The 14,286-nt window shown below is 35.7% G+C and overlaps 1 protein-coding gene across 1 annotated transcript in view; it reads left to right on the forward strand.

Moving 5' to 3' along the window:
- The window catches only part of GTF2A1L (general transcription factor IIA subunit 1 like), a 45,596-nt gene that overhangs the window by 11,804 nt on the left and 19,506 nt on the right, over positions 1 to 14,286 (forward strand). The window contains exons 5-6 of the mRNA XM_011217440.3: positions 1,384 to 1,468; positions 2,517 to 3,103. Coding sequence (XP_011215742.2) covers positions 1,384 to 1,468; positions 2,517 to 3,103 — 672 coding nt within the window. The remainder of the gene's footprint in view (positions 1 to 1,383; positions 1,469 to 2,516; positions 3,104 to 14,286) is intronic.

Raw genomic sequence — 14,286 nt, forward strand, 5'->3', positions numbered from 1 at the left:
AGAATGGTGCTGCTTATGATAGGAGACCAATGAAAAATATCTCTGCCTTTGAAATTCTTGGGACTACTTTTTCTCCTGGTTAAAAAATAATACACTTCTACATAGTAAAACAAATTTATAAGGTAAAAAGTAAAAGAGCCCTGCAGTATCGTATCCCAAAGATACAATATACAAGATACAAAGATAGAACTGTTTTAACTGTTTGTTATATATCCATCTAGCATTCTTTCGTGAAATTTACATTAATTTTCATGGTAAAAGTAGACTTATTCTTGGTACTGGTTCTGTAATGTTTTTACTTAGTAATATAGATGGATCCTTTTCACTGCCAGTTAAATATTGACTAACCTTAGTTGATGTATCAGTTTCATTAACTGATATTTTATTAATGGACATATAAATTATTTTTAGTTTTTTTCCTAATTGATTATACTTGTAGATATGTTTTTGTATATTTATGTGATAATCAGGTAATGAGGATAAATTCCTAGAAGTGGAATTTCTGGGTCGAAGATTATGCGTGTTTTTAATTTGGTTACATATTGTAAAATTGACCTCCAAAAGGATGGTACATACATACTCATATAAGCAGTGGTCTGAGAAAATTGGTTTTTATCACATCCTTCCCAACATCGGTTTTAATAATTAATCTTACAAATTTTGTAGGTCTGGTAGGCAAAAACTTCTTTGTCTTTTGATTTAGCATTTAAAAAAAATAGAGGTTTAATCTAAAATAAAAATTATATGCTCTTGTATTATCTAATTTAAGGTACCATTAGTGATCAACCTACGATCTAGAGGACCCCTATAAACAGCTATGGTCCTTGTATCTGACAATTTGAGAATCACGGACTCAGGCAAAGCTGTGTAGTGAGCAGGTTATAGGAGTCACTGTTCATATTGTTTCCTAAGACTTTACTGGCTTCATTGCTGATAGCCATAGAACANTTGCTGATAGCCGTAGAACAGAATTCTTCTTATCCTTAGTGAGATGATCTAAATCAAAAATTGAAAAGCTGGGTTTTTTTGTTTTTTTTTTGTTTTTTTAAACATTTTATTTATTTATTTGACACAGAGAGAGTATAAGCAGGGGGAGCAGCAGGCAGAGGGAGAGGGAGAAGCTCAGCGGGGAGCCCAATGTGGCGCTTGAACCCAGGACCTGGGGATCATGACCTGAGTCGAAGGTGGACACTTAACCGACTGAGCCACCCAGGCGCCCCGAAAAGCTGTTTTAGTCAAAGAACTTAGCCCCGATGTTAAATGTTGTCTAACCATTGTCCTGTTGTCCCAAATCGGATTTTTTTTTTTATCCCCATGAGATCAGGAAAAATAGATAAAAGGAAAGCCCTTTTCTCATTTTCTAATTAAATTTCTCATATCCAGGGCACCTCAAACTCTAGTGCAAGCTTCACTTTTCCTGGTTATCCTATTCATGTACCAGCAGGTGTGACACTACAGACTGCATCTGGTAAGAGTATAGTCCCCATCCATTTTTTTTTTTTTTTTTAGCNTCCTTTTTTTTTTTTTTTTTTTTAGCATTGGTACTGATGGCTGGACGTTAATTTCGTGATTTTTTTTAATAAACTGTATACCAGAAATTATTGAAGTTGCAGGAACTTTTAATACAGCTTATTTTAAAAACAATAATAAATGGTGGTTATTACTGTTGTGGAGGCAACTTACCATAAAAGACGCTGTGCTAGGTCTGTCCTGTAACTTATTCCCATGTCTCTTTCCCAACATTGTAGAAGATGCTTTATACAGTTTCTTTAATTCAAATCAGTTATCTAAATTTTGGCAAATAAAAGATAACATATCTGTGTCCCAGCTTGCTCTTATCAAGAAAAACTAAAGATGACATTGATCAACTGTTGGCTCCTTTCTTACTGGAGATCGTGTAATAGAATATCCAAAAAGTTTGGAGATTAACCAAACTTTGCTTTTCAGAGTACTATGTCTTAATTTGAAAGAGAATCATATCTATTCTTTAGGTTTTTGCAAAGTTTAAAGCACCTAACTCAATGCTCAAAAAAAATAAGTTTCTTCCTCCTCCTTTTTAGTGTTATTTTAAAAGAGAAGGGGGAATTTGATGACTTTTCAAATTACTAAACTCTTTTTGGATAGCATCATCTTACAGTAGTTACATGGTATCTTAGATCTTATATATGTGAAATACATTCTCCATTATTATGTTTGTTAAAATCCCAATTTGGGTTGGTAACATAGTAGTTTATCTAACAATGGGATAGGTCCGTGGAGTAAATATTGGTGGCCTATATGTATCTCAAAATGTGCCATATAAGCAATAGTGAGGAAAGGCTAAAGTTCAAGTGAGACGGCTTTAATTGTTAAAAATAGAGTAATACATATTTATTGTAGAAAATAATTGATGTATTTTTGGACAGCCCATTGTGCCCATTGTGCCTGAGGGTGGGTGGGTTTGTTTGTTTGTTTGTTTCTTTTTAAAGGAAATTAGGTTTCTATCATACTTACAGTTTTGTTTTCTCCGTTTTGAGGTCACCTTTATAAAGTCAATGTACCAATTATGGTGACACAGACTTCTGGAAGAGCAAGTATTCTACATCCAATTCAGCAAGTATTTCAGCAGCTGGGGCCGCCTTCAATAATACAGACCAGTGTTCCACAATTGAATCCATGTTCTCTCCTCGCGACTACTGAAAAATCACAGAGAATAGAAACTGTGCTCCAGCAACCCACAATTCTTCATTCTGGGACAGTGGATAGGAAACATTTAGAAAATGCCATCAGTGATATACTCGCACCTCCTGGAAATGAGCATGAAATCATGTCTGAAGCTTTGTTGAGTCAGCCGGAAAGCTGTCAGTATATCCGTCTTCCAGGTGTTGTGTTTCCTCCACAGGTCTCTCAGACAGATGCGCACGGGGAGCCAGTGCTTGGTGTTTCTGGCAGCATGACTCAAAATCTGAATGGTGGGCTCCTCTCCGCTGGGCGACAGGGGACCCAGCACCAGCACATGTCTGATATTGAGCTTCATGTTCTTAAAAATAGGATGTTTGGACGTGATTCTGTAAAGCAGCCAAGAAATACAGAGGAGCCCAGCAGCCTACCTGTCTCAGAGAAGGTAGTTTTCTGTTGAAGTGAAAGGTATTAGGGGACAGACAGTGGCCAGTGATTTGACATCCTGAGGTTTTTGTAAGCTGTAAGGTACTCAGAAGTATAAGTGTTATGTTCTGTTTTTTTCCTTTAGAAGAGTATTTATTACTGTTTTTAATATAGCTATCAGTTCTTATAAATGCCCAGCATTTCAAACTTTTAATTTCAGTTAATGAATTAGAATAGCCTTCAAAGAAAATGGATTTGTTTTAAAGTAATCCATTTACCTCTCCCTTACATTGTGAGAATGTTTGTTTGCGTGTAAATATAAAAGACCCAGAAATCAATCCGAGTAATAAAATGAACATAAATGAATATTTTGAGGTAATTCTTATACAAAAGGAGTCCAAAGTATTTTTTTTTAAATTGCTCTACCAAATTTTCCTAAAATCCCATAAGAAATTTTTCCCTTATCTTGCTAGTACTTTATTTCTCCCTCAGTGCTGAAATATGAGTTAATGTCTTTTGGGATTCAAACTACTAAAAAATAGCTTCTAATAAACTTTGCATATTGAAAATAGGTTCAAATTATTAATTTCCAAGGAATTCATAGTGAAGGCAGATTCATGGAGAATTTTATATGGTAAAATTTTTAAAAAATCTTGTATTCTTTTTACAAATGTGAAATATGTCTTACAGCTAACTCCATTTATACAGTTTCTGATGTTTGATGAAGCCTGTTCAAAATCTTGTAGCAAGTATAAAGATAAAATGTTGAGTATTTTTTCATTATATTTTCCACATAAGAGATAAAATTCAAGAAATGTAGGCTAAACTCATAATTAGGAAAATTTGTTTTTGAGGTAAAAAATAACTGTGAATTTAGAATAAGTGATTGTTTCTATCACTTAAAACTTTTGGAGGCATTTTTCTTCTGAACTCTGTATGAACTTTGCAGAGTTTTGGTGTGATGATTCAAGGACTTACTCTGCTGTTACTTACAAGATGTCACCTTGTACTTTGTTCTGAAATGGGAAAATAGATAAGGGAGATTAATCAAGAATTGTTTAGGGGATAGTGGTTGAGAACTTAGGTTGAAGCCACAATAGGTTCAAATTCCAGATTCACCATTTACAAACAAGCTGTGTAAAGTTACTCTCTGAAATTCAGTTGAAGTCCATAAACTGGGTATGAAACCAACCTCATAATTTTTAGAATTATCAAAGATGATTTGTATAGAGTTTGTAATAGCTTCTGGGACCACAATAAGCTTTAGATTAGTGCTATTATGCTTCATGGGCATGTGATAAATTGGGTAACTTTTCATATAACTCTTTGGTTAGTTTTAAAATAGAGCTATATTTAAAACACAAACATCCAAATAGTCAAAAGTATTTACTTCATAAGGTGTTTTCTTATTAATATACAGCAGGGACTTTTCAAATAGTAGTAATCTGGTAAAGTTTATGCTGATAAAATTTTCAGAAGAGTTATAAATAGGTTTTTTTTTTTTAAAGTAGCTTTTCAGTAATTCTTATTGCTTAAAGCAAGTTACAATTAAGTATACATGTTTATTTATCCTATGTAGACTACCAGCGATCTAGTTTATTTTTTTTTATTTTTTATTTTTTAAAGATTTTATTTATTTATTCGACAGAGACAGAGACAGCCAGCGAGAGAGGGAACACAAGCAGGGGGAGTGGGAGAGGAAGAAGCAGGCTTCTAGCGGAGGAGCCTGATGTGGGGCTCGATCCCACGACGCGGGGATCACGCCCTGAGCCGAAGGCAGACGCTTAACCGCTGTGCCACCCAGGTGCCCCAGAGATCTAGTTTCTATGTAGGTTTAGCATTCTTTTTTTTTTTTTTAAAGATTTTATTTATTTATTCGACAGAGATAGAGACAGCTAGCGAGAGAGGGAACACAAGCAGGGGTAGTGGGAGAGGAAGAAGCAGGCTCATAGCGGAAGAGCCTGATGTGGGGCTCAATCCCATAATGCCAGGATCACGCCCTGAGCCGAAGGCAGACGCTCAACTGCTGTGCCACCCAGGCGCCCCTAGGTTTAGCATTCTTACCGTTGCATGAAATATATTCCTGATAATCTTTGATGTGCTCCTATTTTAAAGTGTGTATTACTATGTTAGGTTATTCTTAAGTGTGGGGATTTTGTTTTATAAACTTAGAAGGCTACAGAGAACTAGAAACAGGCCTTTCATTTGAACTCCAAGAAGTAGGAGTAGAAGGAGAGAAATGGTATGGTAATGAATCTCTCTTTAACTAATTTTTACCTCTTGTGTGCCCTCCTCCTCCTCATCATTACTCTACCTCCAATATCGTCATGTCTGCTGCCTTGTCTTTTAATTCTTTACCTGACTGCAACCTCTTACCTTCTTTCTGAGGTCCTCTTTATGTTTCTGTCCTGTTTCCGAAGCTTCTGTCCTTAGACCATTTCTCTTCTTACTTGAAGTTTTCTTTGAGCAGTCTCATGGATTATTACAGTTTTAACTTACCACCTCTTTGTTGATGACTGTGTTTCTAACCGTATTACTCCCTTGAGCTTCGTTCTCATGTCTGTTTGCCTTCTAGACAGTGCTGCCTGAATGTCACAGTAATTCATTGGTTGTCATCAGAGGCATTGCATGGTACGACTGCCCAGCTGGTCTCCCATGCTAAGGACTTACAATTAACTTTTGGCTCTTTTCCCCCCTTATTCTCCTTATATCGTGTGGTTTTTAGAAAATTATCTTTAAAATTGCTGTAGCATGTATACAACATACATTTTATCATTTTAAGCATTTTTAGCTATACAGTTTAGTGGCATTAAGTACGTTCATGGTTGTGCAACCATCACTACTGTCCATCTCTAGAACTTTTTCATTGTCCCAAACCAAATCTCTGTACACATTATATAATAGCTTCCCATTACCCTTCCATTCAGCCCCTGCTAACGTGTACTTTCTGTCTCTATGAATTTGATACTTCATAACTGGAATCATAAAATATTTATCCTTCCGTGACTGGCTTATTTCACTTGGCAAAAGATTTTCAGGGTTCATCCATGTCATAGCACGTGTCAGAATCTCATTCCTTTTTAAGACTGAATCATGTCATTTGATAACTTTATTTATAAATTCACTACTAAATATTTTGGGACTCTCTTCCCTCTTCTCCATCTTTCCTGCTGTTGTCCTCATTGTCTCTCATTTAAGAATAGTCTCTTAACTAATTTATTAGCCTGTAGCCTGCTTTTTTCACTCCACTCCTCCCAGTCCATCCATTTTAGAGGTTAAAGGCTTTGGTTTCAGAGATCAGAATTATTGATCCCTTCTGTATCCCTTAATAACTATGTGACTTGGGCAAGTTATTATTGCCTCACTTGTAATAAAGGTAATGGTATCTACAATGGAGTCACCGTGGGAGGATTGCGAGAGATGGTCAGGGGGAAGTGCTTAGCACACTGCCTAGCACATGATAGCGTTCAGAGTGTGTTAGCTGTTATCTCACGGCTTCTTACGGCTACCATAGATTTACCCAGAATGCAGTCTGCTAAACATGTCACTGATGGTTATTTACCTGCAAGGTAAAGTTCAAGTTCCTTAATGTGGCATGTAGGGACTTCCATGTTCTTTCTCTGCCAGAGTTTGTTACTTTTTCTTGATTTCATGCCTACTACTTTGGTAGGAACACCAAACTGTGAGTGATTCTCTGTTAACCATGGTGTATCCACCTCTCTATTGCTTCTGTTATTCCCTCTGCTTGATGCCTGAATCTTCTCCTCCCATCCTCCCTGTCCTCCCCATCCTCCTCTCTGGCTAATTGCTTCTTACCCACTTAATACCTCCTCCAGAAATTTTACTTCAGTGCCTCTCTACCCCTCCTTTTCGTTTTTGGATTTGCTCTATCTCTTCTGTGTTATTGCACCTTAAGCATGTGTGTGTCATAATGTAGTTAAAAGTACAGTAAAGTGTCCTGTTTGCATTGAGAGGTACATTTTATTAATCTTTGTATACATAGCACCTAAGAACATATGCACATTCATGTATACTAGAATATACTGTGCCCACAGTGGGACTTGAGCTCATGACTCTGAGATCAAGAGTCACATGCTTTACCAGCTGAGCTAGCCAGGCAACCCTAGAGTGTAAGCTTTTAAAGAACAAGATCTATGATTAGTTATTTGGCTCAGTAGTTCTCAATCCTGGCTAAGTATTACAATCATTGAGGTATTAGGGGCACCTGGGTGGCTCAGTCGGTTGGGTATCTGCCTCCTGCTCAGGTTGTGATTCCAGGGTCCTGGAATCCAGCTGAGCCCCTGCCCAGTGGGGAGTCTGCTTTTCCTACTTCCTCTGCCCTTCCCCCATCTTGTGCTCTCTTTCTCACTGTCTCTCAAATAAAACCTTAAAAAAAACTTCATTGGGGCATTAAAAAAATGTTCGGGTCCACTCCAAGGGATTTAGAGCTGATTAGTCTGGAATGAGGTCCCCTCATTAGTGTTTAAGAGCTTTCTGAGGTGCTTGTAATAATGTAGTTAAGATTAGGAAGCACTGACTTTAATCAGAGTCAATGTATAAATGAAAAATGGATGGAGTGAGAGGTAAAAAAATACATAACTTCAAGAGATTTAATTTGTCTTTCAAATCCATTCTGATATACCTCTAAAAGATCAGTCATATCAAAAGTTAGTTGGATTCAGAATTCAGTTAACTGAGCAAAATATTTTTTGTCACTCTGTGTCACTCCTAAATTAATATCTCTAAATCAAAGATTTTTAAACTAGATATGTGATATTTTTCTTTATAGGAAAAAAGCCAATTTAACAAAATACTTTTTTGTGTTTGTCAAAATAAGGTATATTTCATGCCAGGTAAGAGTGGAGTGGCATGGGAGGCAATTGTGCATGGAGAGGTAATATATAATCATTATTGACACTCATTTGTTATGGTAAATATCTAGATTAAATTTCTGTTAAGAATTAAAGAAGATGTATCCTGCCATTGTGATTATAGGCAATTCAATTTTATGTAGTTTAGTTTGAAAATGTGAAAAGAAAGGGTGTTAATAGCTTAGGTTTCTCTTATATTTATCCCCACATATAGGTGTGAAGTTCTGTTAATCCTTACTAGCCATTGGAAAAACACTCTTCTTTAATTAAAAGAAAACTTAAATTGAAAGGATTTGAGGCTGGATTTGGCAAACAAAGCTTTATCTTGAAGCCTCCTATGCATTTGCTTATTGTATTACCCAGAGAAGCCATATACAATTGAAGAGACCTTGGTGAAGCTGAGAATATTGGAAATTACTGAGCTGCCTTGTTGTAGATCAGAGAAAGAAAATTGAATCAGTGCCTCTTGTCAGATGACGTCATCTCACTAGAATTGTTGACATTTCTTCACATTCAGATGGAATTCATAGAAGAATAAGCAGTAACTTTCCTTTAACATTCAACAGGATAAAAAATATTAATGCTTCTCAGGGCAGCTAGTGTTTGATTTTAATCATCATTGGTATGTTGGCACCATCAAAAAACTTGCTATGTTGTGAAACTTTTTATCATTTTTTCTTAGCAAAACTTGGTACTGTCTGTACTGATGGAGCTTCTGAGATGGTTGGCAACAAATGGTTTTGCCGCTTCAGGAAAGAGAGCATTGCTATCTATTTCGGCACATGGCATACATTAATGCTAAGACACAGCCAATAATTCTAAGAGAAGTCTCATCGGCTGCCATGAAACTCAGATACATTAGAGCAAAAGTATTGAGTTATTGCCTTTTCCAAGACATTTGTCAAAAAATGGGGGCAAAATGTTAAGTTGTTCTTCATGCAGAATTTTTCTTGCTTTTCAAAGGACAATGCTTGAAGTTCTTAATTGATCCTTGGGGAGACATTGATTATTTTTGAGAGAGAATGAAAATCCCCTTGTAAGAATTGGACAGGGAGCAGTCCATTGATGATGTACGTAATGGATGTGTGGCCATATGAAAGACTTAAATCTTTGTATTCGTGATCCTGTGGTATCAGTTTTGGATGTTGCTGCAACCCTGCTGGCTATTTTGGTCAAATTACCACCTTAGATGAGAAGATTGGAGTCAGATAAGCATATGAACTTTCCAGTGCTTGGTGGAAGTGCTTCTGAAGAAGTTGAGAATGACAAAACTCTTGCAGTTACTGATATTAAATTTGTGTTTGTAATCTTACTCCTCTCCCAAAGTAAACAGGACCTGACTGATTTAAGTAAGATAAAATGATGCTACATGAATTTAATCAGAAGAGTCCTGAAATCTCCAATATTCCTTAATCTTAAAATGTTCTTGCAAAGTACTATGAGAGCTCTGATTAATTTTGCAACAAAAAAGATCTTGTGGGTTGAGGTTTTCAGTACTTGTCACCATTAAAACCAAGAGCCAGTTCCAACGTGTGGTTTAGGCCTGGGACTAACCTGATCATAATTTACTGACATCAGATTTATTGAGGTGGAATTTACATAGATAAAGTTCATACTTTTTTAGGTACAGTTTGTTAGGTATACAGTATGAATTTTGACAAACACTTGCAGTTATATAACCAGTACCAAACTGAGATACAGAATATTTCTGTTACCCCAAAGAGGTTCCTCATGCCCTTTTGTAGTCAATATCCTATCCTTCCCTCCCTCCAGTCCCTGTCAGTCACTCACTGATCTGTTTTATTTTGGTATACGCTTGCCTTTTCCAGAATGTCAAACAGCTGGAATCATACAACATGTAACTTTAGCATAATCCATTTGTGATTCATCCATGTTGTTGCATATATCAGTATTCCATTGTGCCACAGTTTGTTTATTCATTCACCATTGAGACGTGGATTGTTTCCAGTTTTTGGCATTTGTGAATAAAGCTCCTAAAAACATTCATGTGCAGTTTTTTGTTGTTTTTTTGGTGTGGTTGCAGATTTTCTTTTCTTTTGAGTAAATACCTAGGAATGGGACTTCTAGGCCATAATATACATGTATGCTTATAAGAAATGACCACACATTTCCAAAGTGATCGTATTTCTTCCAGCAATGTATGATAGAATTTTTCATTTGTCCTAGCAATGTATAGGATTTGTAGCTACTTGACATCCTTGCTACTTTAATACTGTGTTTTGTGGAGTACAGAAGTTTGTGATTTTGATGAAATATACTTATTTTTTCCTTTAGATTTCTGTTTATGTATCTTAGCTAACCAAAGGTTGCAAAGATCTCATGCGTCTAAAAAATTTTTATGGGTTTTACATTTGGGGCTGTGATCCATGTTGGGTTAATTTTTGTGTATAGTGCAAGGTTAGGTTCTTTGTTCTTTGCATGTGAATGTTCATTTGTTTTAGCATCATTTGTGGAAAAGACTAGCCTATCTCCATTGAGTTGTCTAAAGCTCATTGAGTGTCTGAAGCGCTTCACCTTAATGCAAATCAGTTACCATATGTGTGTTAGTTTATCTCTGGACTTTTCACAGTTTGATGAGTTCATGTGTTTATCTTTTCAGTCATACCACACTGTCTTAATTGTGGTAGGTTTATAGTGTGTCTGGATATCAGAGAGTATAAGTCTTTCAACTTTGTTCTTTTTCAAAGTTGGTTATTCTAATTCTTTTACTTTTCCATATAAATGTGAGAATGAGTTTGTCGATTAAAAAACTGCTACGACATTGAATTGTTTTGGATCTGTAGATCAAGGGGAGAATTGACATCATCAAAATAATGAGTTTTCCAATTTATAGATATGACACATTTCAATTTATTTAGGGTTTTGACTTTTCTCATTAATGTCTTGTAGTTCTCAACATACACAGAATGCACGTGTTTTTTTTTTTTATCTAAGTATTTTATGGTTTTGGGTGCAAATATAAATAGTACTAAAGATACTATAAAGAACAACTTTATTTATATTTTATGCTTCATTTGCATTACTTGTAAAAAAAATTTTTTTAAGGGTAGGGTTATTGAGAAAGAAAATTTCCATGGTTCTTCACATACATTGCCGCAATAATTTCAAAAGGTTGTGCCAGTTTTCCTGCCACCAGCACTCTGTATCACTGTATTTTATTACATACTTGACAGTTCATTATCACCATTGGTTTTGTTCTAGTTTTTTCTCTTGTAAAAATTAACCATTTTAACCATTTTTAACTGCACAGTTAGGTGGCAGTAAGTGCATTCACATTGCTGGGTAACTATCACTAGCATCCATCTTCAGAACATTTTAGCTTTCCCAAATTAAAACTCTGCACCTGTTAAATAACTCCCCATCCTTCCCTCACCCCATCCCTGGCAGCCACCATTCTATTTTCTATCTCTATGAATTTGACTATTTCACATACTTCATAGAAGTAGAATCAGATGGTATTCGTACTTCTGTATCCCTTGTCACTTAGTATAATGTCTTCAGTGTTTATCCATGTTGAGGCATGTGTCAAAACTTCCTTCTTTTTTAAGGTTAAATACTACTCCATGTTATGTACATACCATATTTTATTTATCCATTCATCTGTCCATGGGCACTTGGGTTGCTTATACCCATTGGCAATTTTGACTAATGCTACTGTAATTTTGAGTGCACAAATATTTCAAATCTCTGCTTTCAGTTATTTGGGGGATATATAGCCAAATGTGGAATTGCTGGATCATATAGTAATTCTATTTAAACTTTTTAAGGAACTATTGTACTATTTTCCATAGCAGCGGTACCATTTTACATTCCCACCAGTGCACAAGGGTTCCAATTTCTCTACGTGCTCACTAGCACTTGTTAGTTCCTGCTGTTTTATTCCTTTGATAATTGCCATCCTCATGGGTGTGAGGTGGTATCTTATTGCGGTTTTGATTTGCATTTCCCTAGTTACTAGTGATACAGAACATCAATGTGCTTATTGGCTATTTGTTTATCTTCTTTGGAGAAATGTCTATTCAAGTCCTTTGTACGTTTTTAAATCAAGTTGTTTGGTTTTTTTGTTGTAAGATTTCTTATATATTTTGGATATTAACTCCTTATTTTAATGTCTTGTAAACATTTTCTTCCATTTTGTGGGTTGCCTTTTCACTCTGTTGATAATGTCCTTTGAGATATAAAGATTTTTATATTTTGATGAAGGCCATTTTATCTGTGCTCCCTCCCCCTTTTTTTGCCTGTGCTTTTAGTATCCTATTTAAGGAATCATTTCCAAATCCAACATCATGAAGATTTTCCTCTAAGGTTTTTTCTATGAATTTTGTAGTTTTGGTTCTTTTGTTTAAATCTTTTATTCATTTTGAGTTAATTTTTGTATATGGTGTAAGGTAAGGGTCCAACTTCATTTTTTTTGCATGTGGATACCTAATGTTCCCAGTGCCATTTATTGAAAAGACTGCCCTTTCCTCATTGAATGTCCTTGTCATTTTGTCAAAAAACATTTGACCGTGTATGTGAGGATTTGTTTCTGGGCTCTTTATGCTATTCCATTGGTTTTCTTGTCTGTCTGTATGCCAACACGACACTGTTTTGACTACTGTAGTTTTGTAGTAAGTTTTAAAATCAGGATGTGTTAGACCTCCAACTTAATCTTCTTTTTCAAGATTGTTTTGGTTATTCAGGATCCCTTGAGATTTCATATGAATTTTAAGATGGATATTCTATTTCTACAAAAGAAATTGGGATTTGGATTTTGATAGGGATTGCAGCAAATGTGTAGATGGCTCTGGGTGACATTAGCAATATTAACTCTTTTAAATTCATGAACACGGAACGTCTTCCCATTTGTTTCTGGCTTCTTTACTTTCTTTCAGGGAAGTTTTATAGTTTCCAGTGAGCAAGTCTTTGGACTCCTTGGTTGTGTTTACTCCTAAGTATTTTATTCTACTTGACGATATATTAAATGGAGTTGTTTTCTGCATTTTTTTAAGGTAATTGTTCATGTATAGAAATACAACTGATGGTTGTATGTTAATTTTTGCCTTTTGCAATTTTGCTGAATTCATTTATTCTAACAGTTTTATGTGTGTGGAATCTTCTGGGTTTTGTACATGTATGGGATAGTATTATATGCAAATGGATAATACTAGTTCTTTCTTTCCAATTTGGGTGCCATTTGTCTGTCTGTCTTGCCTAATTGCCCTAGCTAGGACTTTACATTACATTGTCGAATAGGAGTGGCAAGTGGGGTCACTTTGCCTTGTTCCTGATTTTAGAGGAAAAGCTTTGAGTTTTTCACTATTGAGTATGCTGTTAGCTGAGGGCTTCTCATAGATGGCCTTTATTATAGTGAGGCAATTTCCTTCTATTCCTAATTTTTCTTTTTCTGCATCAGTTCAGGTGATTGTGTGTACCCCCTTCATTGTGTTAATATGTTATATTGATTGATTTTTTTTCATATGTTGAATCATCCATGCATCCCAGGAATAAATCCCACTTGGTCATGATGTGTGATCTTTTCAATGTGCTGTTGAATTCTGTTTGTGTTAGTATTTTGTTTAGGTTTTTTGAGGATTGGTGTTAATTCTTCTTTAAATGTTTGGTAGGATTCTCCAGTGGGGCCATCTGGTTCTGGGCATTTCTTTGTTGAGAGATTTTTGATGACTAATTCTATCTTCTTATAGATCTATTCAGATTTTCTATACATGATTCATTCTTGGTAAGTTGTGTGTTTTTAGAAATTTGTCTGTTTCATTTAGGTTATAAATCTGTTGATATACATTTCCTAGTATCCTTTCATAATTATTGTTATGTAAAATCAGTAGTAAAGTTTCATTTCAATTTTAGTTATTTGAATCTTAATTTTTTTCCATCAGTGTAGACAAAAGCTTATCAGTTTTGCTGATATTTTTGAAGAACCAACTCTTAGTTTTGTTGATTTTATCTATTGGTTTTTTTCCCCTGTTCTTTTTTTTTTTTTTAAGATTTTATTTATTTATTTGACAGAGAGAGAGACAGCCAGAGAGAGAGGGAACACAAGCAGGGGGAGTGGGAGAGGAAGAAGTGGGCTCCCAGCTGAGGAGCCTGATGTGGGGCTCGATCCCATAACACCAGGATCATGCCCTGAGCCAAAGGCAGACTCTTAACGACTGAGCCACCCAGGCACCCCTTTTTTCCTGTTCTTTACTTTATCTCTGCCCTAATTGTTATTATTTCCTTCCTTATACTAGTTTTGGGCTTTGTTCTCCTTTTTCTAGTTCCTTACAGTGTAAATTTAGTNATCCCATAACACCAGGATCATGCCCTGAGC

This window comes from Ailuropoda melanoleuca, chromosome 4, assembly GCF_002007445.2.
Source record: "Ailuropoda melanoleuca isolate Jingjing chromosome 4, ASM200744v2, whole genome shotgun sequence".
NCBI classification, from domain to species: domain Eukaryota; kingdom Metazoa; phylum Chordata; class Mammalia; order Carnivora; family Ursidae; genus Ailuropoda; species Ailuropoda melanoleuca.